At 41.6% G+C, this 26586-nt stretch overlaps 1 protein-coding gene across 2 annotated transcripts in view; it reads right to left on the reverse strand.

The window, feature by feature from the left end:
* Positions 1-10040: 10040 nt before the first annotated feature.
* Positions 10041-26586, reverse strand: part of PSTPIP1 (proline-serine-threonine phosphatase interacting protein 1) — a 46500-nt gene continuing 29954 nt past the window's right edge. Inside the window, exons 7-15 of one of the 2 annotated variants that reach the window (XM_031616348.2) lie at positions 25989-26087; positions 24124-24169; positions 23302-23381; positions 20578-20676; positions 19860-19956; positions 17073-17154; positions 15377-15447; positions 13374-13471; positions 10041-11763 (exon numbers count right to left, since the gene is read on the reverse strand). In XM_031616348.2, coding sequence (XP_031472208.1) covers positions 11629-11763; positions 13374-13471; positions 15377-15447; positions 17073-17154; positions 19860-19956; positions 20578-20676; positions 23302-23381; positions 24124-24169; positions 25989-26087 — 807 coding nt within the window. In that variant the 3' untranslated portion in view covers positions 10041-11628. Of the gene's footprint in view, positions 11764-13373; positions 13472-14055; positions 14209-15376; positions 15448-17072; positions 17155-19859; positions 19957-20577; positions 20677-23301; positions 23382-24123; positions 24170-25988; positions 26088-26586 lie in introns of those variants that run through there. The other variant, XM_090148677.1, reaches the window with a different exon arrangement.

The raw sequence follows: 26586 nt of genomic DNA on the forward strand, positions 1-26586 counted from the left end.
GGCCTACATTTTCTTTTTTAGTATTATATGTGGGTTAATAACCTGAAAGGCCTCTTGGGACTCTGGTATTAAATGTCATGGATGTGGGAAGTAAGCCTGCTAACGGAATCCACTGTTAGAAGAGAGGATGAATTTGAGGATTATCTGCATCATGTTGTGTTACATACATTATATATGCTTGGCAGAATCTCAGATTAATGAAACTTAACCTTAACACTTAAGAACTAGACAAGGACAGATTTTAAAACAGGTTTCTATTGCACAAAACAAAGGTAAGAATACCTCAGAAACAGGTCAGCTTTTACTAGCTATGAGGCACATATAAGCTCTGCAGCCAGCAGCCTACATGTACTTCTTTGAAGTCAGTGTAATTATGGAAAGATTTCTGCTACAGTGCATGTACTTGTTAATCTTGCTGGAAGACATGGATTTGTACTACAGGTGACTTGACTGCATAGCACCAAATACCTGCTTGTAGATCAGGGAGACCTCTGCATGTTTCATAAAATAAACTCATGCTGAAATGTAGTAACTTTTTTTTAATCAATAAATGCTTTATACCTTATTTGCATGAAGGTCTAAACCAACCCAATACAACTTATAACTGCTGTAAATTTGTTGTTGGAAACTAGTGGCCTTCTTGCATGATTTGTCAGCATTCTGTACACAATGTCTTGTATGACTGCCTCAAACTGGGAATAAGTGCTATCTCCATAGTAGTCAGATATGAAAAGAGATGTAGTAGGAGCTGAATGGTTTTACTACTGATTGTTTTTGAGAGATCATGTATTGTAGATTTAGGTTGCTGTGTGCTTGTTAATACAAACAACAGGATCGCACTCAAGTAAGAAGGAATATTACAAGTTCTAATTTAGGGGTTGAGATAGCACTGTTTTATCACCATACCTTCTGCCATCACTTCTACTGGTGTAGACTTCCTGAAGGTAATTAGAAGCCAGTGAGGTCAAATATTTGTGTTTGTAACTAGTATATTTCAGCTTAATTAATGTTAAATATAACCATACTGTAAAAGTTTTGGATTGGCAATAAATCCATTTTGCTTACAACTCCAGGACTGCAAACTGATCTGGCAGGCTTCTGAAACTCAGACTTTGGTCCATGTAAAACCCTGAAGAAAAACTACTTAATCCTGAGTCCTGTAGAAAAGGAGTCACTTCAGTATTAAAGACAGAAGGCAAAGGTGAGGTTTATCCAGCTTTAGTTCCTGCATAGGTGTCCCATTAAAAGCTGTCAACAATAGAAGTACTTGTTCTACTTGCCAAGGAGTTGCTGTTACTGTGCATTTTAGACAAAAAGCTCAGGTGTGGGTTGCAATTATTCATGGAAGTACTATTCTATGTACCTATTGCAATAGTAATTGCAGCTTATTTGGCACTTTGTGGCAGAAAAACATTGTGTTTGGGTGTGCATATATACAGAGAAACTGCTCTTTTGTGAACATGTTAAACTGATATTAAAATGTCTCTTGATACACTGGGCTAGTTGCTGCCAGTGTCAGGAATGTAGCTGAGAAAAGTTTCTTGAATTGCTTGTCTTCTGGCTGAGTTCTTACATATGTTGAATCCATGGTGTCTGCTACTCTTATGAAAACTCTGATCTTAGCAAACTATTCACGTGCTGCAAAAAAATGATAATCTATATTTCTGTCCTGTGGGAAAAGGAGTGCTATTACAGAGTTTCTCTTTCAGCAAGTTGGTGAAGTGGTATGCCTTTTCTACTTCACTTGTTGTTCAACAGCCTACGTGAGGTTTGCATCCCAGTGTTTTCTTCACCTGACTGAAGATCCACACTGCAATGAGATATTCAGTATTTTTTTCATTGTTGAGAAAAACTACCTTACTGTTAAGGAACAGTAGGAAGGTCTCAATAACGTGAGCTGGTCTGACAAGTAGTACTCTGATAAATAGTTTTTCCCACAATACAGGCTTTTCTTGTATTGTGACTCTTCAAATGAAGTTACAACATAATGAAACTCAGGCTACTGTCAGTGTTCAAGGCAGTATTGTTTTTATTGTCCTAATGAACAGCACAAAAGGCGAAACAGCTCCTTGGCCATCCAAGCAAAAAGTAAAAACCTGTGTGAGCAGTGGGGAATAGCAGTTTTTCCTTCTAGAATATTCAGTTGCTAATTTTTCTAGTTGTTTCTGTTGAATCCTGTTTAGCTTAGGACAGAAGTCTGCAGTGTTAACTACACTAGCTAGTTTAAAACAAGTACCAAAGGCTACTGAGCTATGATAGTATACCAGTTCAGTAGGGGCTACTTAATATTACTGAGAAAAATACCATACACTAGTCTTAGATGATCTTTGAAATCCTTTTCAACCTAGGCCATTCTATGATTCTGTACTTAATTAACACCAAGGATGCGGAACTGTTTCCAATTCCAACTAGTTTGGTTTCCTCAATAGTGTTGTAGTTTGTGGTGCAGGTTCTGTTGGAGATAAGCCACATCTTCATTTGAGTGGCCCAGTATCTCTGGTCTGCTCTGTGATTCTTTGTTGTTTTCACTTATCATTTTCCTGCATGCCTTAGCTAGCTTACATACTTGAAACTGAAGTATGAGCACCATTCTCGTTAATATTTTAAACGTGAATTTTTAGTTCCTCCTTCAATTTTACTATCACTGATCAACTTTCTTTTTCCTTTCATCTTCCAGACGCAGCATCAACATGTTTTAGTATTTTTGAAGTTCAGCATTCTAGCAATCCCTCTGGATTATCTGGTAGCTGTACATGTCACACTTCTTAACTTTTAAATGTAGTTGTATTGACTGCTCTCAAGATGTTTCTTCTGTGTACTTAATTTTGGAGCAACCTATATAAAGTAATGCCTTCCATTTATTTCCATGGAGATGACAACAGCTACACAGAGCACAATAACATTATTTGATAGAGCAAATTCTCAGCTGCAACACTATTTTTCAACATCATTGCTATTCTTGGTTGTGTGTTTTTGAATGTGATGAACAGTAGCCTGCATGCTGTGCTAGTAAAAATCTGCCATCAGCAGAGGTGACACACTTAGCACTGCTGAAATGCACCACCCACTGCCTTACTGCATTCACATCCACTGTTTGGTCTTCATAAATGTTCAGCAAGCACCAGTTAATGTCAGTGGGTGCCATCTTCTCCCCACGGAGGAATTCATTTCACCCCTTTGCTCCATCCACACTTCAGTCAGATGCCATTTTGTCAATGCCCCTCTGCTGCTGTCTGTCCCACAACAACCAAAGGTAATGGAATTCTGGGGGAAGGTTCAACCCCTACTGCTGTACTGCTAACATTCACTGTTACTGTTACTCCACTGTTTGGAGCAGCAGGCCTTGTGTTTTTGAGTACAGAATGTGTAGGATGTTCCTATCCCTTTATCTGCCATGACTTATCTGTGTCTAACTGAAATCAAATCTGTAACAGTGAGATATTACAGCATAGGAAATCCAGAACCGATAAATGACTTTCGGTACCCTGTTGATAGACTTGATGGAAGCTCTGTAGGACTGAGACTGATTACACTGTAGTGCATGAATTACATTTTCATGTTTCATTGCACTGTCAAATACTGGTAATATTATTTATGAAGTCTAGCCACTTTTCAGCATCTACTATTCTTAATGCTACTTCAGCCAGTGAAGCTACTAATACTAGTCATATTGATTCAGAGAGCAAAAGGTTTGTCTTGTTGTTAAGGGGGTGGGTATATCTGTATTGCTTGATGGAACTTCAATTTTTGATTCCAAATAGCAATATGTTTTCTTCACCCTAGCTGCACAGCTGAAATGGCCACTCATCCAAACCAACTGGATCAGGTGCTTTCTGCTGAAGAGGCAATGAGGTCTCTGTGCAGGCTGCACAAGAAATTATTTGAGGAATGACTGAATACATATGTGCTATGTGGAGCACACAAGCATGCAGATTGCCCACAGTGGTGAACCTCACCTGATCCAGGGCTTTTTAACACATGGTTAAAAAAGGATATTTTCTCTTGCTGCTGTTTGAGTGACTGTGACATGAACTGTAATGCAAGTCCCATGTTTTACTTACTAATTACTAATATAAGGCTCACAAGAACAAGCTGCATTCAAACTATAGTCTGGTATGGTGTGGTCAGGTATGGATTTGTTTTATTAAGCAGGGAAATAGTCTGGGTGCAGTTCAGTAAAGCTAGTAAAATGTCTGTCTCGGGAGAAGGAAGATGACAGCTTTTGATTTTTAATTTTTTGTACTTGGTATTTTAGATGATACTTGAGACAGTACATGTGATAACAGTTGTAGTGATAGCTTCTGCAGTACAGAAATAGTGGACCTTGTAACTGGCTGAATCTTAGGTCTGAGATAAATCCCACTGAGATGCAGTAGAGGTCTCTAAGTGTGGTGGGTCTTAGATTTCCCCATGCACTGTATCCTGTAGCATATATGCATACTTGTATGAATGCTGTGTTTAGCAGTCTGCTACTTGAACCTCCAAATTCTCTTTTTCACATTTGCTCTTTGCTGCCACTCTGAGTGGAGCAAGTGCCCCTTATACATATAATAAGCTGACTTGGGATTCCAAATCCCCTTTCAAAAATTCATCTTGCTAATCTTTTCCTTGCTGATCCAGTTCGCTCTGGTGCTGGCTTGAATCAGCAAGTACAAACGTTGCCCTTCTCTCCTACTTCCTGGTGAAAGGTCTATGTGCAAGGAAAAAAAAAAGCCAAAGTAATCCTGCAACGTGTCCTTCTATGCAGCGTGTCACTTACTGCTCCAAAGTAGGGCTTAATCCTGGGCAACTTGTCACTAGAATGAGCCACAGCAGCGTGAGGTCCCAGATCTATGCCCCTCAAACTTTGGAGACAGCTTTGCTTTCATGTTGGTTGTGTAGTGCTTTGGGCAGCAGCCCAAATGGGCCTTTGCCTCTTTGCCTCATTCCATAGATGAACTTTAGCTTTTTCCAGGATGATCTGCTGTCAGACCTTTGCTAGCATCAGGCTGTGACTGAAGAACCAGGATTAATTTCCTCGATATAAATCAAGTGCTTAAGATGTTAGAGGTGCTTAGGAGCTTCTGTGATTCCTTGCGTGCAAAAGCAGGAATCATCTGAAAAACTAGTTTCAAGCAAGACTGAAATGTTTCTCACACCTAAACAAAACTTCAGTAATTATCTATTGAATGGGGCTGCTAGTGAATTGAGTGCAGAGGGATAGTTGTCAAATGCTGTCAGTTGCAAGAGAAAGGTAGCCATTTTTAGTACCAGGCCTCCACCAAACAGTATATAGGCATGACTGCTTCCTAGCAGGTTCTATGGAATAATTGGGCAGTGCTGTTCCCAGCGAGTGCTTCCAGGGTTTGGAAAATTCTCCATTCCTGAGAGTAATGCTTGTTGCTAAGAGTCCAGCACTACACTATGCTCTTACACTTGCAATAAAACATCTGCTTTAAAAGTGTGAAAGTTACTGTTTTAACCTGGTAATGTTGGTACACATGGGTGGTGAAGAAAGGTGTTGGCATCATGTGATAGTGCACTGAGGATACAGAATGCAGAGCCAAGATAAATTTAGGTCCTATGCTGTTAAATGATTTGTATTTTGTATTCTGCTTTTTTGTTTTGTTTTTAACAAAAAATTGGTACAGGATCCTGCAGAGCAGGGAGGATGTGTTTCTCAAGTTCCCTTCTATCTCAAGAATATGGCATCTCTGGTTTTGAATCCCTGAATTGAGCAGTGACCGTAGTAAAACCTTTAGATGCCACTTAGTGGAACAAAGTCACTGTCACTCATGTCTCCCTTCCTCACAATGGTTCAGACACAGGGAGGGCTGTGCAGCCCTTCTCTAAAGACAAAGCGTTTCTCATGTCTATCAGTGCATTGAAAGCTTTCCCTTTCACACTTACGTTAACGTTTTTATCCCAGGAAGGTTAAAGTTCATCACTTTCCCAAGAAGTTCCTACACAGACTGTTTACGGCTTAAAATTGCGAACAATTCTTTCTCAGATGCAGCTGTTGAGCATTTCTGCCCTTGCAAAGTGGAAAGGGATGTACTAAGATTCCCCCAACTCCCCCGTGCTCTTTAGATTGTGATTATTATCTCACGTCTGCAAACAGCAAAGCTGGGACTTAGATGTTTTATACAACTACTGTTTTATGTTTTTAAATCTGAACAGTACAGGCTCTTCCAGATCTGATATGTAAAATTCCTTCTGATATATAAATATATATATATATTTGTTCTCTCACCCCCCACCTCACTCCTGTTATGCTTGTACACTCTTCATCATCAAGAAGCTATGTGGAAATTTCTAATTCTCAGCTGATTGTTACATTCTAAGCCCGGTTCTGTTTGCCTGCTGATTTTGGAGGATTTTGTCTTTTCCTTTGTAAATTTCAGCTATAACAAGTCAAATTTCTCCTGATTTTGCTAAAGGATAGCTGGAAGCCCTGACTGATTTCTATTAGAGTTTTATCTCTAAAGCAAGGATATACTCCAGTCTTTAGTTTATGCCTTTGGGTCAAAATACAGTAAATCTGGCTTTTGAACCGTGTGCCAGACAGAATTGCTGCTATGTGACACGCAGCAGTGACAGGCTGTAAATTTGCTCTTAACTTTGCACCGAGCAGCTCTGTGCCAGGTCAGGTGTCATCTGTCCTCCAACGGCTGGTGGAAGGACAGGAAGAGCACTACCATGAGTGCTGGCTAATTTGACAGAAATATGATTACCTGTCCATCCTAGAAACAGATCCAACTGGCAGTGTGTATCATCCAGCACTATAAAACTGAGGGTAACTGTGACCTTGAGCTTCTCTCTGCCAAAACATGAGTAGGCCCTTGAAAGTAGGTAATTGCTAACAAACACTTTGAAGAAGAGCACTTTTCCCTTTCCAGCGTTAGTTTTTTCTTAGTCAGTGGGCTATTATTATTTTGTTAGAACACACTGACCTGCAGGACGGCAATTCTCACTCCCCATCCAAAACCTATTCTATGAGAGTCATCTTTCCCCTAAAAAAATAAAAAATCAACCCACTCATCAATCCCTGTAAGCTGCTAGCAATCATTTACTTTCCAGAAACTTGACGTGGCCTAGCATACCAATTTTATCTCCTTCCTTAAAAAACAAAACAGAACAAAAAAAACAAACACTGAAGCAACAAGTAGGTGAGAAAAATATTTGAGAGAGAGATCTGAAGGGAAATGGTACAACTCCCAACCATTCTCTTCTCTTTAGCCCTACTACAGTGAGCATGCCTGAATCCACAGCTGTGCTATTAAAAACACCTGTGATGGGTATTCCAATTAATTTAGGAAACTGGTGAATGGTAGTGACTGATCCTAATCATGTTCTTTGTTTTGTTGTGTAGCAGCTAACTCTGATTTACTTCTTTGGCTTGGCAGCTCACTCCTGCCTCTAAGCCCACAATAATAAAGAGATGTGGCTCTGAGGGGTGAAGGCCGAGCTAAGAGCACCTTCTTGTTTTCCTTGCTCATTAGTGCTGAGTGATATTTGTGCTTTAGGGTGCGTGAATTATTAGCAGCTGTGTGGTTGGAGAGCAATAAAGCAAGGGAAGAGAAGGTAGTTTTGAGCAGCAGAAACTGATTTTTGAGGATTGGCTATTTGTTCTGTACTGCTCAGAATTATTGCCAGCCTACACTGAAGGTTAACAATATTTCAGTGCAGTAGACTCAGTTTATGTACTACTGATAGAGAGTCTCATGGGTTCTCAAAGTCTGCAAAGGTAAGCCAGCCAGCACTGATATAGCCAAGAGGTTACATACTGCTATAGAAGCCAGCATATTAGTTACCCACCAGTGCTTATATTAGGTATTTCTTAACACCCAGCCAGGTTCCTGTCAGGCACCACCTGATGCCTGGCTTGTAACGAATCAACTCTTGGCATCTGTGTGTTTCCACTTAAATTGCATATAGTAGTGAATGAGAGCTGCAATCAAGTATCTTCATCCATAAAATTACCTCTGGAAAGGAGCCCTGGACTTCAAAGGCACCCCTTCAAGGAGCAAAACAAGAAGGAATACAAGGTAAGAGTTGATGCTGTTAATATCTTATATACATGATCTGTCAGTGCTGTGGCTCAAGCATGCTGGAATTACTCTTAATATGAAGTCCAAGCAAGAGTCTTCAAGGAGGTGATACTCAAAACCTCCAGTAGCCACTGTGTTCCTGATGTTGGTGACTGCTCTATCTATTGTAGAAGCAATTGATTTTTTTTTTCTTTCTTTCAGTTGAGTACTTGCAAACAGTGCTAGAAGCTACCTGTGTGTAGTAATGGACATGTAAAACTTGGCAGAAGGTCCTTTCTTTGCAACTAAGTCCTAACTGTGTTTGTTGGCTGAGTCTCCAGGATCCTTGTTACCAGTCTAATACTGCTTTGTCTGACCAAGGTTCTTCAATGGGCTTGTGGGCTGTTAATGGTATACACAGCAGCTGAAATCTGTTTTGTGCCTTAATAGGCCTCGCTGCACTAACAGGTGTTTTATAATTGCATATTCAACCAGGTTTTCCTATTCTTCTCCTTAATTAATAGCATGGTAAAAGGGCAGTAATGTACGTAACTGAGCCTGGTTTAAAAGTACTGTTGGTCTGAGTTGCATGCTTCCAGCTATTGAAAATTTGCTTCTGCTAAAGGAATAGTAGAATCTCTGCACTTCTTACTAGCAGTCTCATGACTGCACTGCTCAAATCCAGACTCCATCTAGGAGAGCAGCAGGTGTGGACCTCAATTTGTTTGTATTCTGTTGTGATCTATGTGGGAAATGACTTCAGTCTTTCTTACCCGTCTTGTTTAATGGATAGAAGATGCCTGCTGGCTTCTTATGATCTAGTAAGAATTTCTAGAGATAACAGTTATAAGTCTGAAATTGTTCAGCATGAAATATTTGATGTCAGTTGCGCAAAATGAAGTCTACCCTGCAGTGCTTATTCAAAAACAGCTCAGTAACATTATTGCAAATCTGCTTTAATTAGTTTGACTCTATTTACATATTAGCCATAGGTTGTAAGTGGGTAATTAGGCTCCCCCCTTTGCAGAGCAGCTGGCAAAAGCGTGTTCCTCACTGTCTGCTAACAGCTGCTTGTATGTGATCCCATCCAGAGCACCAGAGTGCTATAGAGGCAATCTGCTGTTGTGGACGTGCTGTGAAATCAGTTTACTTGACAAAGCTGTGTGTGCCACTGCTGCTATGGCCCTACTTGTTGCTTGACACCTCCTCACCAAAAAATGGTAGTCAGGGTGGAGGTAGAGCCTTATCAGAAGTGTCTATCAGAAAAGCATCTCAGCCAAATACACTGGAGTTTAGTTTAAGTATGCCTGCCACTGGAAAGGATCTGTTTTAGTTTCACCTGAAAATCTAATGATTTCTTGAATGCTTTGGTTTTGTTACCAAATAGTTACCAAGCTGGAGAGGCAATATTATTATTAAGGCAGTGCCCTAAATTTGACCTTCCTGCTTTCTGTACTGCCTGGAATGGATGACACTGAAAAGGGTGTTTTAAGGGAGTGTGTGCGTATTTCTTGATATCTTTGTTTTATTTCTGACAAGTGCTGACACACTGATAGAGCAAGCTGCATAGATATGGCTTATTAACTACTTATCAGCAAGATTCTTCAGCATAAAGCAGAGAAACTGAATTATGAGAAAACATTGCTGTTGCTTTTTCATTTCCTTATCAGCCTCCAGTTAGCATGTGGGAACCAAATGCTACAAGAATGGGTAGATTTTGAAATATCTATAGCCTTTTGCAGTTGTAACAAACAGAAGAAAACTTGACTTGGAAAAAAAAAAAAAAAAAAAGATAGGAAAGGAACCAGTTTCCTGAATTTAACAGCAAAAATATGAAATACTTTGATGGGGGAGATACAGTAGTCACCATCTGTCTGTCAGCTGATGTGGACCATATGGTTCATGTAGGCAAAGACAATCTGTAAAAGGATTTCAAGGTAGCCAGGAATGGGTATTGCAGTGTCTTGTGTGAGGCTGCCTGTGAGGAGTCTTAGCAGAATCCCTATGTCATATACTGTTAGAAGAGTTGCATCTTAGAGACTTATTTTAATTAAGATCACTTGTAAAAAATATTTCAATATCTGCTGGTTGATTACAGTTCTCTTTGTGAGAGACCCAGTATTCAAGCAAATACATTAAATCTTTCATACTTAAGGTTTCCTCTTATGCAGTATGTAAGGATCTATTGTAGTTGTCTGACAGTTGCATTTACAGTGCAGTTAACTAATTGGAGGTCATTGTGGACTCTTGGCACTGTCAGTTCAGACTTGGTCACAGGAAGCTGTCGTTGACATCCTCAGCCTGTGTGAGTACTGCTGTTTGTACAATCTAGTGCATGAAATGACATTCAAAGTCCTGCAGTTCTTCTGAGCCTCTGCTGATGGGAGCTGCTAAGAGCCCTAATGCAGATGTGCAACGTGGTAACTTGGGCAAGCGTGGGAAAGACAAGTGTGCTGTGTGTGCAGGAGGACAGAGAGGGCCTGCAGCAACTTTTATTCTCATTTCTTGATTCCAGAATGGAATAACATAACACAAGTGCCTTCGACTCTCACTGTGCTTAATTTCCGAATAGCGAGAGGTGGCACAAAGTACTTAATGATCTCTTGCAAAGTACAGTGCTGGTTGGAAACATTCCTAAATGCTGGACTGGCAAGACTGCTGGAGCTGCAACCTGTGAGGTGCAATGAACCTGCTCAGCACAGCTTCTCTGCAGAGGCTTTGTTGTAGGAGAAGCACATTACAAGTCACTGGGAAGGAACCCAGCCAAATCTGTGCCAGCTATCCCAGAGCTGCAGAGGCTGCAGATAGTCAGAGACTGAAAAGCCTGTGGGCAGGAAAGGATCAGCTGGGTGAACAGAGAAGTTAAAAGGAGAATGCACTGAAGGCGTGTCTGCGCAGACTGCATGTGGAGGCAACTAGCACTTCTCTCCCAGCATCAGGGCAGCACTGCTAGAAGGCTATTTTTAAACATGAAAAATCCCAGCAAGGTGTCAGAGAAACCATCCAATTGAGGTAAAAGCAGGCCTTGGGCTCTTCATCTGCCCTTATTTGGCTGTCCCAGAATCCAGTGCAAAACAGAGCCATGGATGACCTTGTGATGTAGAAGCTTTCTGCGTATGTGTGCTTCCTGCTCTTAGCTCAGCTCTCAGAAACACTTGCATGATGTGTGCAGTGAGAAGAGGGAATCCGTGGTGAAGGTCATGGCTGCGATGGTGGTAAGGGTTGCTCACAGACTGACTGGAGGTGGTCCTCCATCCTGGACAAGCAGAATTAGCTTCTTTTTCCTTTAGTATAGTTAAGTTCTCAGCAGGGTTTTTCTCCCAGATTCACCAAGATTTGAGATTCTGATGGCAACAGTGCTGAGAGTGGAAAGCACCTTTGTGAGAAACCGAAGTCCTCATCTTGCTGAGATGAAGACAGCTTTTTTCAGACAATGTGAGCCAGAAGTTGTTGAGGGGGAGAGAAGATCGGTGGGAAGGAAGATGAAAGCAGTTCTTTCCTGACTGGTAAATGTAGAGGGCAGTATAATGGGTTGTTCTTGGTCAGCTGGAGCAGACCTTGTATGATGTTCGTTTTCAGTAGTAGAATATTTTCAAAGTCTAAGGAGTGAGGCTACGCTTCAACAAATCTTTTCAAGATAAGACCCTGGCACAAAGCCTCGCTGCCCATTCCTTTCAGCTGTCCACCAGCCATTGTCATTTTCTTCAATGACAGCTACGATGTCTCCTTCATTGATGTCCAGTTCATCCATGTTCTGCAGGGGGACAGGGAAAGGAAATGTGGTTAACCTGAGCATACAGGAGGGATCCACATATCTTGTGGGTTGGTTTTTTTTTTTTGTTTTTTGTTTTAACCCTGTCTCTCATCAAGAGTCTGTTAGTGTCCTCCTGATTGGGAATGAGCCTGAAATACCAAACAGTGGAGGATTAAGCACCTACTGAGCTGCCTATTTCCTTAAGAGCCTCAGAACGTTCCCCAGCCTCCCTGTTTTCTCCTCCTGAACAACCTGTTTTATCATAGGGGAAGGATGGAAAGGGGTAAATGTGATTGTCCCAAACCAGCCAGCCATGAACCTTCCTTACTCTACAGCTGTTGCTCAATTGAACAGTGCAAGGCTTAATTCCTGGCAGAGATAAAAACAGTATCTCTACAAATCCAGGCCATAAATAGGACTCTTGGTTCTCTTAATAACAAACAGTGGTGACCAGTGGAGGAACTTTTAAGCCCACAAATTAAACTGTGACAGTCCTTTTAGGGGAGGCTCAGTGTAGTCGATGTGAAGAAGAAAATATTTTTAACCTGTCTTGAGGAAAAATATAGTGGAAAGAATCTAAAGGTTCATTTTATGGTTGAACAACTATTGCTGGATTTGGATGAAATTATCACAATCATGAGGTGGAAAGCGAGGGCAGATGTCCTACGTGCTGTATGTTTTATTTACACCACTCTTTGAAACCTGTGGGTGCTGTGAAATTAAATATTCATTAGATGCATCAAGGGCCTGAGCCACCGTGTCTTGGTCCTTTTCTTTCTCTTTTTGGTGTTTTAGAAGGTAATCTGTATGATAGGAATAATGATCTCTCTCTTTCAAACATGCTGAAATCTACATGTGAGGAGTCTGTGCTTTTAATACTTAGCACAGTGGTTTGCCCATTGATCTTACTAATGGTATTATGCTGAGAGAGGTCTGAAGCCAGTGAGAGTTTAATATCCAGGTTAAGGATGCAGGTCATGGTTTATAACACTCTTTTGGTACACAGGCCAAGTCAGCTGTGATTCTGCGATTTGCAGCACTGAAGTACAGGGATGCACTGTCATTTGCGGGGATTCAGTCCTCCTCAGCATGGCAGAGACCTCAGTTAAAACCAGTGTGTTAACCTGGAGCAGGACTCTCCAGGTGATGTGCGAGATCACGTGGAGAAGAGTTCTTAGTCAAGCACCCATCACGTAGTCTGACATCTGCTATAAAGCTGCAGTGGAGTTTATAAGAGAGATCTCTACCTATTTTTTTTTTTTTCCAGGGAGGACATTTAAAAAATATATATAAGTTCAGAATGCTCAGTATTGCACATTTGGCCATCATCGCCAAAATAAAGTTTTCTATGTGTCCTTAGGAGGTTGCAACAGCTCAGCACCAATTTAGGCGAGCGTAATTACTTGCAAAGAATGTAATTGTTTCATCCTGGGCAGAGCACGGTCCAGTGATCTGTGCCAACAACTGGCTAGTAAGTCTCTAGGTGTCCTCCTCTGGAAAAGGAAGGGAAGCTAACAGCTCCTTCACACAATTAATGCTTTCGAGATGTTTAGATCAACAGTTTTAAATCTGACACCGTATGCAATATTTAGTTTGAAGCCTTTGTTTACCTGGGCTGTGTAGTCATAAAGTACTCTGTAGTCCTGTGATGATGTAGTTCTTTCATGTTCATTTACAAAAATGGCTGCATAGACCCCATCTGTTTTCTCTGCTTGTGGAGAGGGGGGGAAGGAAAAACAGAAACAAAGGGTTCAGTTGCTTATAAATGCATGGAATCATATGCAAGAGTTCACAAATACAAGGGTCTCTGTTCTCTCTCTGTCTGGAGGTGTACGTGTATAGAAAAGCTGCTGTGAACTGTAGGTAAATTCTTGCACAAAAACTATGTGCCATTGATTGGGTGACAGTGCAGCCATTGAACCTTCTGGGAGGTCAGAAGCATTAGCTTCATCCAGGTTGGGAAAAATGTTTACCCTGCTAAAGCACGATCACAGTAGTGCAAAGAAGGAAGTACTGTGAGTAAATTGGTTTAAAATGTTTGCTACTGGAGATGTGAAATTCTGGCAGTTCAGTAAATCACACAGGGCTTTTCTTTTTCCTTTGAGAAAAGTGGAAAATACCGTGCTGGTGTGATGGGTCATCAGACATTTTCCATTAGTTCATGTAGTTTCCATTTAGCTATTTGTCACAGACAGGACTATTCCGAAAGAGATTTTAAACTAACTTGTCATAATTAAGGAAAACTCCTGTTATTCAGGAAGAGGCAGAGCTAGCCTTATTGAAAAGAACCACCTGGGTCTCTTCTGCTGTTTTAGAGCTCATGATGTAACCACAGTGGTAAAATGGAAGAACCAAAGCCTCGCTGCTGTGGATGCTGTTGTGATGACACAGTAGTCCAGGGCTGCTCTTGTGTACTTCCCAAGCACACCTTTGCTTTCAGAAGGGCTGTGTGGGGAAGAGAAGGGCAGTCATGGTGTGAGCAGTCTAAACCTTCAGGGCTGGCTAAAGATGAAGGGGAGGGCAGGCTCTAATTGCATGCTCGTAACCTGGTAGGTCAGCCCAGGTGAAAACACTGCCTTAGGAGGTTTCCAAAATGTGATGACTATGGTGTGCTAAATGAGCAGCAAGGTCTACTTGGGCTCCACACAATGTCTGAATGAGAGATGGGCAGCCAGCAGAGCTTTTTCTGCAGTTAGAGGGAGATTATCATACCAGGCTTGAGCATAAGGTGCCACCACAGATGCTGTTTACTTGGATAAAGTCGAGATCTGCTGTTAAATCCAGCATTTGATGTAAGATTGTTGTTTATTTCGGGTAAATTTTTCCATATGTAGTTGTTATACAGCTCTGCAAGAGACTAAATGCCTTCAGGCTGTGTATGTACGTGGATGCTGCTGCACGCTGAGTTGGACGGCTGGGGCCTGGCAGGTCCAGCTGGTGCCTGATAGCTCCAGAGAGGCTCTGAGCACCAAATGCAGCAAGTGGGGTAGTTGCAGCCTCATTACTGGATGCCCAACCAGGCAAGGCAGGCCCCACAAAGGAAATTGGCTTGAGTATGTTTAAAAGCTGTTTTAAAGGAACTTTTTGATTCCTGTAGGCAGCAATCTCGGTTCAGATGTTTCTGGTTTAAATCAATAAAAAAGCTGTAAGCTGCTGCTTTCTGCATGGTCAAAATACTGTTTTAAACGTCCTACTGATAAATGCCTGACTGCAAAGGTTGTGATAAGGCAGTCCAAGTGTGAAATGAGATGAATATTTGTATTCATAAGGCATGAGGCAGATGTGTTAAAGACTTTAGGGATTCCCTTATGCTTTTTAAAGGTAGCATATCCAAAGTTAGGAGAATACTATTATCTGTAGCAAAACTGCATAGGTCTGAAAGCACAGTATACCTTTGCTCAGATAGAGGTCTTGAAGTTCTTATGACCCTAAGGTTATATGGATTATTTAGTACTTCAAACTGGGAAATTTGAGCTGAATTTGTTTTCAGTCTGCTCGTACTCTTGCCTGACATCATGTGAACATGTGCTGTAGAAGTTCTGCTCTGTGTTAAAGCTAGATTTAGCAACTGATGTTATACACATCTGGTAAATTTACTTCTGGTGAGGCATACCGAGAGGAGGGGCTGAAGGAATGACTCTTTCAGCATTGTTTTTGCTGCTTCCATGCAACAGTCCAGAGAATCTGCAGAACCAAGAGAAGTCAATGACAAAATGAGTGAACAGGACACTTCTTACAAGTCTCAGCTGTCAGATTCAACAATCCGCCCCCCCCGTGTGCTGCAGTGCTGCATGGATATCATCTCTTCCTGTGGCCATCTACTTTCCTTTGTCTATAGATATTTTTATCTTCAGTTAAAATAAATTCTAAACAAAACCTCAGAAAATTACTGAACCAGATGAACTGTCAGCCATCACTGAATTGTGCACTAAATGCATCATATAGTATTTTGTTGTGGATCCAAAGACTCATGAAACAAAATTCCAATTATCTCATATTATCAATATGATGAGAATTGTCAGTTGTTTACAAGAGAACACCATTCCTTTAAGGAAAACTAATGCAATTCAAAATACAAAGCTTTTATAACATACCTTACTAGAAATTGTGAATTTAAGTGAAAATCTTTTGTTTCCTTTAATTTTTTTTTTTAAATCTCACCCAGTTGTTTTCAGTATCACAGCTGGATACTGGCTGGGAACTGGTGACCAGGCCAAGTGAGAATATGGTTTAGGATATAGGTATAGGTAGCAATAGTACGGAGTGCTTAAACATATCTAGAGGGTTTGATTTTTTTCAGCTGGTGAATGGCCAGTGTTTCAGGAAAACGGATATCTAAGCTCAACAATTTCTGAAAAACTGAGGCTGAGCCTCTCAAGGCTGTTTGCTCCTGCAGAGCACAGTTGTATTCTAAATGGCCATACAATTGTCTTCTGTAATTGCAGAGGCTGCAATGTTACAATTCATTATTATATAAAATCTTGTTTCCAACCAAAAACCAAATATTGTGTGAGCCTTATCAGCTCGCTGACAACCCTGGGCCACATTTTAAATGAAAGATCCCATCCCACTCTTTGTCTTTGCCATATAATAAGGCTTGTCGAAATATGAAGCTCTCCTGCTTTTAAATATGATGCCGTTCCTGCCATGAATTAGCCATTTTGGTATAAAATATTTAAACCAATAGCTCTACCATGCTATTCCACTGATATAACTGCATTTGTGTTACTATATTTACCACCTTAAATGGATTAGAAAAACACCTCCCTTATCATCACAGCTATTCCACTAAGCATTTTTTCCTTTGCTCTGGATAGAGACAGCAGCTCTTTGTTCTGCTCAGCTGGGCGTTGCAATGCACTAAGCCAGAGGTATTGCTGAAAAGGACAGCTTTCCCCAGCCTTGGCTCCCAGCAAGGCTCACCTTTGCCCTCCCTTGCACAGAGTGGTTTTGATGCTGTGCGCCATGACTCGCTAGGAAAGAGGAAACAAGTGTGAATGCTCTCCATTGCCAGCTGACTAATTGTTTTATGAACTTGTCCTCTTGTCTCTCTTCCCACTAGGCCAAGGCAAAATGGCTCTGACTCCAGCTTTAACAGGTTTACTTCTTCTCTCGCGTTATTTTTATTTATATGCAGCTGTCTCTTGCTACAGTGAAGAACTTTCCAGGTCCCATTTACTGTCACGGAAGGATAGAATCACAGAATGGCTTAGGTTGGAAGGAACCTTAAAGATAATCTAGTTCCAGCCCCCATGCCATCGTCATACACTGAGAAATACTACTTCTGGGAACGAACATTTAGCACTCACCTCTTCATCATCCCACAAGTCTGGGTCGGGCTGTTGCTTCTGTTTGGTTCTCTGTCATAGTAGTTCTCATATCCTATTGCACCTGCAAGATGGCAAGAAAAGAAAAAAATATTCAATCAGACAAAACCTATTTCTCTCAACCAGAGCACAGCCAACAGTATAGCAGTTCAGGAGCTGCTGGAGGAAGCAGCAAGGTAACATCCATTTGCACTTGCCAGTTACATGTTTGGAGCAGCTCAGGGGGATGTAGGTGCTTGACAAAAGCCATTCAAGTGATTGCATGCAGATGCATTCCTGGTAGAAAGGCATTCTTGACCTGGCACAAGCACAGTCAAGGTCCTGAGGAACCATAGCAACAACAGTGAGTAACTCTAATTCAGAATGCAGTCTAGCACATGTTTTCTTGAAGCCCAGACTTTAAGGGGAGCAGAGCATGGTCACTGTGAGCCCATGACCATGTTCCTGATGCAGTTGGCAGCAGTGTTTTTTGGGGTTTTTTTTCCATAACACATTGAGTTGAGAATTTCTGTCGGAGCTGGGGAAATTTCTGAATGTCTCTGGGAGCAGCAATAGCAGGAAATTTCCTGGCCTGTGCTTGTGCATGGCTTCGTATCTTTTGTATCTTCACCTCCACCTCCTGAGAGCTGATTTGCTTTTTACTGCTGCTTACTACAGCAATAGATAGTTTTTCTTCTCTTGAACACAGTTATGTTACAGTCCCTTCATTCTCCCCTCTGGTGTGGTTGAGGGTGAAATTGAGCTTATTTACAAATCTAGCTTTACAGATGAAATAGTTACAGAGGGATTTATTTTTCATCTTGTAGCTGCCAGTGCAGTTGCTCAGAGCTGGTGGTCAGGTACCCTTTCTGACTTCTCAGTGTGAAAACCAAACAAATATGAGCCAAATCTGATTTGGAGGCCCTGATAGCCTATTATCTCAGTTCTGATACCAGGTAATTAAGACTAAAGATTGTGTTGAGGTTTTCACACTGGATTAGCCAAGACCATAAACAGAGCAGGCACGCACAATAGTGAGTACAAAGAACTCCTACAACAGAAACTCACAGCTTTAAAGGATTTTTATTTTCTACCATTTTAAGAGTCTGCGTTTCTTACCCTTCCAGATTTTCTCCTGCTGTAGTTTCTAGCCTGTAATTCATGTCATGACTAGGTAGAAGAGAAGAGAGCAACAGCATCAAGAAACCGAAAGGTTAGGTCAGGATGAAGATCTACCTCTACACAATGCAAAACCACACGTGGATTTTTCCCCCTGCACTTTGCAAATAATAAATGAGATGAACAGCTCACTGTGTGCTACTGTGCAAACTCATTAGCAAGAGCTGGAGAGGTAGTAGGGTGTTACTTCCAGAACATGTCACCTTCTAGAAGGTGGCAAAAAAAAAAAAAACCCAACAACAACAAAAAGAAGCCAAAAGAAGAGTCAGTTGTTTCTTTGTGTTTCATAAAGCTCTCAAGAGTTTCTCCCACCTATTTCTTATTAGAAATGAGTCCTGACATAGCCAAGAACTGTTTGCAGAAAATGACCTAGGTGACTGCAGAATGAGAAATCTCCTGTGAAGAGGGGAGAGACGGAGTGAGCCTAGCTGAGAATTACAGTTCTCATATACAGAAGTTTCACACCATTGCAAGGTGCATTTTCACTGACAGAAAGGAGAACTGTAGCTTTTCCTAGGTCAGTGCTCTTGTACCACTCAAATTTCAATCCCCTATGAGAAGAGGAATAAACTGTAGCAGCAAAATGGCATCCAAGCACAAGCATCAATGTATTAGTTTAAAAAAAATAATAATAATTCTCTAAGTCCTGATCCTTAATTGTCATGGGTGTAATGAGAGAAGGCTAAGCAGTAAACAACCTTAGGCAGCTCAGTGCTGGATTACTAACAGCATCCTACCAGGTTGCTACTGCTGCAAGATCTGGGCTCTAAGCTGCTCCTGTCAAAATTACCCCATGGGACAGGACTTGTACTACTGATGTTTGCACCTGTAAGATCCCTAGCACAGAAGGCTTTTGTCAGTGTGCAATTTTCTTATATTGGTGTAGCTGAATGGAAGTAAGCTCTCTTGTGACTCCTGAGTCAACAGAGGGGGTTCCTCTTTGGCATCTCAGTATAGCATTACAGCAGGTTGCGTAAGTAAGTCTGTGTACACAGATCAGAAAAATAAAGAAATGGAGGAAGAGATCTTTTCAGAATAGAGATCTCTCGTCAGCTGATGATGAGATGAAACGGGGAATTTTCTGTCCTTCTACAAAGGCTATGAATCTTTGTTTGCTGCAGGCAATGCAGGCATTCATTCAGTCTGTAAATATCCGATACTGCTTGTTGAAGTAAGAAGGTGTGGTTTGTATTTGGTCATACAGAATGTTAAGTGACCTAATTTCTGATGATGTGTTTGGAGAACTCCTATCCTGGAGCAGCAGGTTTTCAATCTACTACTGCTGTCAGTGCTTCCTGTCCTATTCTCCATTTCAGCTCAGAGATTTTGATGATAAAGTTGAAGAGGCTTTTTTTGGGTTGAGTGGACAGTCTGTGACCCTTACATCCCTACTGCATACTAGGACAAACCCGATTTCATTCAATATTTTCCCCAGTTGGGATTGTGCCCTTATACAAACAACTTGCTAAGAGGAGAAAGTGTTGTTCCCACAGTGGGTGGGAATGGGTACTGGGAGCAGAGAATCCTTCCTTTGGCTTTCCCCAGTGCAGTGGGTTGCCCAACCACAGGCTAATGGCTGACTCATCAGCTGAGACCAAAAGGAATAATTACCTGGAGGTTGTGTTCCTGTCATTTTACTCTTAATGAAGTAGTCTATGTCTGACTCTACGACGCAGTTCTCCAAGCTTACCCGAACCTCTTCATACAGCTGCAAAACAGAATTCAAGAATTTAATGTTTAAGGTTTCATGTTGAATTAGCTTTTAATGGTCTTCTAATGCTTTTTCTCTTTAAAAACACTGCAATTGGTACATGTCTGACCTAGTTCTTTGGTCTGTCCCCCATGCAGACATTCTTGTAAACACATCTGTTTTTTGTGTTCTGGGTATCTTTTCATGAGGGGAGAAAGGATACAGTCCAGGGCTTTTCCATGCAACTAATTTATATAGCAAGAACCAGCCAGTGAAAGTTAAAACTCAGACATACTTGAATGAGAAATGCGACCCACGTTTTTTTTTTGTTTTGTTTTGTTTTGTTTTTAGGATGTGATCCACAAACCTTCAAATAGGTGGAAAATTTGAAGGAAAAAGCAAAATGCCATCATGGGGTGGTGTATGTTTTATGTCTTCCTGCTCTGAGACCATAACTGCCTGCCTTTCTGAAGGGCGTGCCTAAGCACTCATACTCAGCTGAGCAACCTGCTATTTGGTTTTGGTATTTGTTGGTATATCCAACAAAAGAAGGCAGAGAAGGCCAGGCTCGTGCTGTGCTTCCAAAGGACTCCTGCAGTTTGTCCTTTGCACGTGAAGCTCCCTGATTTTGGCCCCTACCTCGTCATCCTTCACACACTGCATAGAGAGCTGGTTGCAGTGAACCCACAGCGAGTTCCGGAGGATGGTGATGCGGTCACACTCCTGGAGCTGGAAAACCTGAAGCCAAAGAGAAGTGAAGTAGTGTTATGTTAGTTGTATTGCAGGCAGTGACAGTTCTTAAATTGCAAGCCATCCTGAACGAGCCTATACAGGGGACAGCTCTTCAGCTACTGGAGAAACTCTACCTACTTGCTTGTGCCCAAGAGTTTTTTAAAGTTTTTGCTAAGAATTAATTATGTTTTGGAGATGGGAGGAAGGCAGAGAAAAGGAATCAGTATCTGGGTTTGAATGCTGCCTGCTGCCAATGAGTTCAGAGTGAAGGTCCTGCCTGCCCATTGCACTGAAATCTTCAAGTACAGCAGATTGCTGTCATGAGGGGTTGTATTTGTGCTAAAAGTAAAGCCAGAAATATCCATCTCTGCCTTCTAAAATGTCTTTCTGGACTTCCTCTTTGGAACTATTTGAGGTTCTCTGAGGTTGCATTTGCTCATTTCTAAGGTTATTTTCAGGGTAAAATAAGGTGGTTTTTGTTTTTTTTTTTCTCTCTACTCTATCCCTCATCTGTCTAATTTATTAATGTCGTACAGCTCACTGGATTTGTGGAGAGTGAAAGGGATAAATATGCACTGAGATGGGGGAAGAAGCAGATAAACTTTCTCTGCAAGCTTTAGAAATTGGGTTTTGTTGTTTTAAGTTCCAGTGTTAGAAGCAGAACATCAGTTTTTGGTTTTCTATGAGGTGTGAAAAGCTCAGATGCTTCCAGCCATCTGTTTCCATCTCCATTTGCTAGTAATTATGTCCAGAACACCACAAATGTATACAGTATTCAGCAGAATACTTGGTTGTGCTGCCTGCCATTGAATATCTTACTTAAAGATAAAAAGAGTCAATTGAGGGAGAGCCAGCTGGTGTTGGGACCAGTTTCTGAGAGAAACAGCTTATTAAGAGAACCTGTAGGGTAGGGAAATTAGTAGTTTGCTGCCCATGCAGAATAAAAAACCTACAGACAGAGCCTACCCCCAGGGGCTGTTCAACTGGAAATCTACCAGGTAAATGATGCCCTTGCAGGAAATGCAGCTCATCAAAGAAAGAAACAGAGTGACTTGGGGTTTGTCGAACCCTTTGCTTATTGCAGCTGTGTGCTGTGTTAGGTACGTCCCTCCTGCCATCAGCTTGTGCAACAGGCCTGCTTGTGAACCTGGGCTGCTGGTGCCAAGGAGCACGGCCCAGCCTCACAAAGAAGCTTGTCCCAGTGCTTGCACTTGCTAGCCAGGATTTTCAGGCTGTGGATGTCCCATGTTTAGCCACAGACCTTAGCGCTTCTAGCTTTTGTGCTCGTGCAGCCAGAAGTTTGGCATCTTAAGCCGATATTTTTTTTCTATTTAAAAGGTCTCATTCTACCTACAAGCACTTCTTAAAGGAGTTAGAAGTGCTTCGTGAGTGAAGTCCTTCCTGAGCGGCTGCTGGAGCTACGCAGCGTGCAGGCCGCGGCGCTGTGGGCTGTAATGAATTGAGCCACGTGGGAGAAAGTCTTCCAGGTTGTGGAAAGTTTTGCTTGTTTACTGGCTTTATAAGAAGGGGAAATTGTGCATCTTGGGAAAATTAAGGCTTGGCAAAGTTTCCATAGGAAGTTTGCAGTGGAGGCCATGGGACTTTCCCCAGTGTTTCCAGATAGGGAATATTTAAGAGGAAACGGAGAACCAGAAAGCTATTTTATGTAGGAGTAAAACCAGAAAGAAGTAAACATAGCAAAACTTTACTTCGGCAGCTGGACAATGTATCTGAAGGATCATTATAACCAAGTGTCTGATCTGGATGTCAACCAGTTCCTGTGAGCTGGCGTGCAAACCTTAGAAACCAAGTGCAAATCTCCTTGTCCATAACAGAAACAAAGCTCCCCCAGCCACTGTCCTTCAGTGGAAGAGATTAGTCCTTGGCAGAGAGCAAACGTTCTTGCAGGTGAATGTACCATGCTATGTGAAATGTACAGGCTACCCAGATCCTTGTTTGCTCTACAGTGATGCTACAATACAGTACAATATGTACTTTTTTGCTCTGTGTGAAAATCTTATTTTTAATCTTCTTTGAACTTGTGGTATTTAACAAACAAAGATCGAACAAGCAAAAGCTGTCCTGCATCAGAGCAAGAAACCATTCTAAAAACTTCTTGCAAGACATAATTTGGAGGGAATGTTTGTTTTGAATGGACTGATTAGGTCGTCTTGTTTCCATTCTGAAATTCATCTTTTAAAAGTGAATTTTCATATGTTCCTGTTAATCTTCTACTGAAACTACATTCTGACAAAAAGCAGTTGAGAAACAATCTTGGCTACGATAGAGGATCGCCGTTAGAGTTAGCATTTTAAGTTGCATCGTAGGTGAAAACTGGCAAGAAGTGCAACTAGATTGTACCAGTTCATATATTGCTCCATGTCTCACTCCTCTGCACTTATTCCCTTCCTGTATATTTACTTACACATGCTGAACAAACAAGAAACGTGGAAGTGAGGCAGCTAGTAACTATGTCTGAATCTGCTCTAGATTCTGTAGTGTTCTTGCAAAGACTCAGTGTAAAGCAAACAGCAAAACCCTTGCGATAATATTTGAGGACCTAGATGGATATCTGTAAGTAGGATAAAACAAAGAGCACACAAATATATTGCTGTAAAAGTCAATGTTTACCTCACAGGTTTTAATATGTTCCTGTTCCCACTCTGTCCTGGCCTTATCCAGCTGTTCAATGTTCTGTTTGTACACATTCTCTGTAAATACAGACACACACACAATAGAAACCCAACAGTTAGGCAAGAAAAATGATAGTCTTCCTCTTTCTCCTCCCATTAGGATTTTCCCACTCTGTCAAACCCCAGGCCTAAAATAAGTCATGAGAATGTGTGAGCTTGAAACTGATAGTCAGCAAGTGTGTGTGTGTGTGTGTATACATATATGTGGGGATTATGTAAATAAGAGATCACAAGTGCAGGCCATGCCCATCCTTTGACTCAGCCAGTCAGGTAAGCCATGCAGTGTAGTAAACTTCAGTATGAGCAGTGAGTGCCAAGCCTGAGCTCATGAACCAGCCCAGAGTTTTGCCAGCATTGTCCCTTTGGACAAAACACATATGGTATGTTTCTGGCTGAAGGATGTAGTGATGCTGCTGTGCTCGTGCACAGGGAACCCAGGGACTGTGTGTCTGGGTTGGGTTGGAACAATGAGTGTCACTGTGCTTTCAAACTTGCTTCGAGAAGAGCTTTTTTTTCCTGAGTGAAGTCCTTAAAGATGGTCTGCTGTAAAATCTTTAGTGACAGCACGAGACTTGCATGTCTACAAGTGAAAATAATGATGGACAGCCTTGCTTTTCTCTTCACTATAGTGTCTGTAGGTAGATGACTTCAGGAAACCCGACTTCAAATAGGGCTAACCCTCTTGATTTGATTGATGCTATCAAAATTAGCATGCTGGTAGACCTTTGCTGAGAAAAAACTCAGTTCTGTTGCAAATCACCTGCTTCATGCGCTGCATCTCTGCATTGCTTGGCTTTGTTCTGACTCTGAAACAGGAAAAGAAAGAAACACTTCAAATTAATTTCTACCCGTATGTTTTACTCCTGGCTCATTGTTCTGCTGCCTTCCTCCCTTTCCCCTTATAGGGTTAAGGCTCCAAACACAAACATTTCTTGGCTGTTCCACCTTTATAATCATAGAATCATTCATGTTGGAAAAGGCCTTTAAGATCATCGAGTCCAACCATCTGCTCTGTTGAGCATGTGCTATGGGGAAGGAAGGAGCAGAATTTCACAGGTGTAGACATAAGTCCACTGACTGCAGGGGAAATCTGGCAGCTTATATCATCCTACCCGGGGATTCTTGCTGTAGGAGCACAGTGTTAACGTGCTCCAGCCTGAACCTTGTGTCTGCTGTCCAGGTTATTTTCTAGAGGGTCCAAAGTGCTTTTGCAATAAATATCTATAAGCAGAAATGTCAGTTAAAAATATTCATCTTCCAAGCTCCTCATGCAATGCATATATGACAGCCTTTATAATACTTTGCAAATGCCAGACTACTTCCCATAACAACTCAGAAGACTAAAAGCTAAATTCACTCTAAGCAGGGTTTTTTTTGTTTTTTTTTTTTAATCTGCAGCCTCTAAGAAATGAAAATAAGCACGTTATTGACAGCTCTGTACTCCCAGGTCTTTCTGCACAGATGGTGATGGCAGTACATTAATGCACAGCTCTAGAAATCAGTATCACACATTCTTCCCGTCTGCCCTTCAAAGCAATGCTCAGGTAGGGGTTCTCGTGACCATATTCCTCCTCACAGCTGGCTGGAAAATATGTAGTAAACTGGAAACATCAGCTTCATTCTTATTTTCTTCCTGGCCCAAATTGTTTGCAAGTGCTGAGCAGAATTAAACAGCTGGCATTTCTTGTGAGATGCCTCTGTGCATTTCAATTGTGCTGGCGTGTGTGGAAATAATGGCAAGAAAGTGCCCTGGGATTCCTCAGTGTGAAAGGAGCTGGGTCGGATTTTGATGCCACTGAAGTTACTAAGAGTTCTGGTGTGATTTCAGTAGGGCCAGGATTTCAACCCCCCCCCTTTTTGGCAAAGCTGGAAGGATTTAATTCATCAAAGATTAGGGAGCGAGAGAAATAAAATGTAAACTTCTGATGCAGTTTTTAGAGTCTCCTTCCCCCTGCTCCTCGAGATGATTTTTGATCCTTTTTGCTTACACTGCACTTATTTTATCGAGCCAAAGGGAGTTCGTTTATTTTGTTTTCTCCATCTGTTCCACTGTAAAATGTTCCCATTAAAAGTTAGCGAATTGTCAGCTGCAAGTATCAGAAGATGCAATGAAGGACAGCAGTGCCTTAATTTCCAATGATTTATTTTTGAGTTTGTAAATTTAGATGAAATTAAACTAAGCATAAGGAGAAAAAATGTAGAGAAAAAGATGCATTTTAATGTAAGATACTATGCCTACTAAATGTAAGCAACCAAAAGGCGAAGCTAGCTGCGTGACATACATCTGACTTGCTTCTTTCTTATGAATGATTTTGGAGAAAAATCTCATTCAGATTGCTCTCAGGATTTATAAAGCAGTTAGGTCACAGCCTGGGATAAAGGAAACTAATGGGATAACTCAGTCCCTCCCTTGGCCCACCACAGGACAAGATCAGGGATGGCAAGTCCAACTGAGTGGTGAAGGAAGGCCTCCTTGGGAAGGTACTTCTTCCCGTTTTGATTCTAATGGGTTAATTAAAAGGGAAAGCAACCCCTGGCATCTTGTGGAATGTTGAACCTGGGAAAAGGAAGAACAGCTTTCTCTCTTTTAAGCATCTGCTGAATAGGTCTGTCTGTCTAAGGTACCTTTTCTGTTTGCTTCTGGTTGCCTGAAGCGCTCATCCGTTCGAAGGACTGCTCAGCCTCATCCGCCTCCTTGCACTTCTGTTCATAGCTCTTCTTTGACTGTATGCAATTGAAATGAAATCACATGTGAGGCTTTGGGTTAGGGAAGAAGGCTGGGCTGTCTCAAAGCTCCTAGAAGCTGGAATTACTCATCTGCAGTCTGGGGGAACAAATCAGCACTCAAGTTTTGGCCAAGGAGAGAATTCCCCGTGACACCAAGAAGAGATGCTTATTAAAAATAGCACTGAAATTTGTAGCAGAGAGGTGAGCAGTGTGAATCAGACCCCTTTCTTATAGCCCTGAATGTCTTTGCTCTGTGTAAGTGCTGCCAGCTCCCTGCCCATGTGGTCACTGCCAAGGGTGTACAGCACAGATGCAGCACAGGCACTGTTGGTGCATCCAGTGCAGAGATACCAAGTTACAGCTAATGTGCCAGTGAGGACGGGTTGTCATTTCCATAGCCTGCCTTGAATTGCCAGGTGGCTGACCCAGCACTCCAAGCTGTGAGACAGAACCAAGCCCACATAGGCAGCAGTCTCAGTAGAGTTTTCAGAAGCAA

Source organism: Phasianus colchicus, chromosome 12 (assembly GCF_987193195.1).
Source record: "Phasianus colchicus chromosome 12, bPhaCol1.hap1.1, whole genome shotgun sequence".
In the NCBI taxonomy this organism is placed as follows: Eukaryota; Metazoa; Chordata; class Aves; order Galliformes; family Phasianidae; genus Phasianus; species Phasianus colchicus.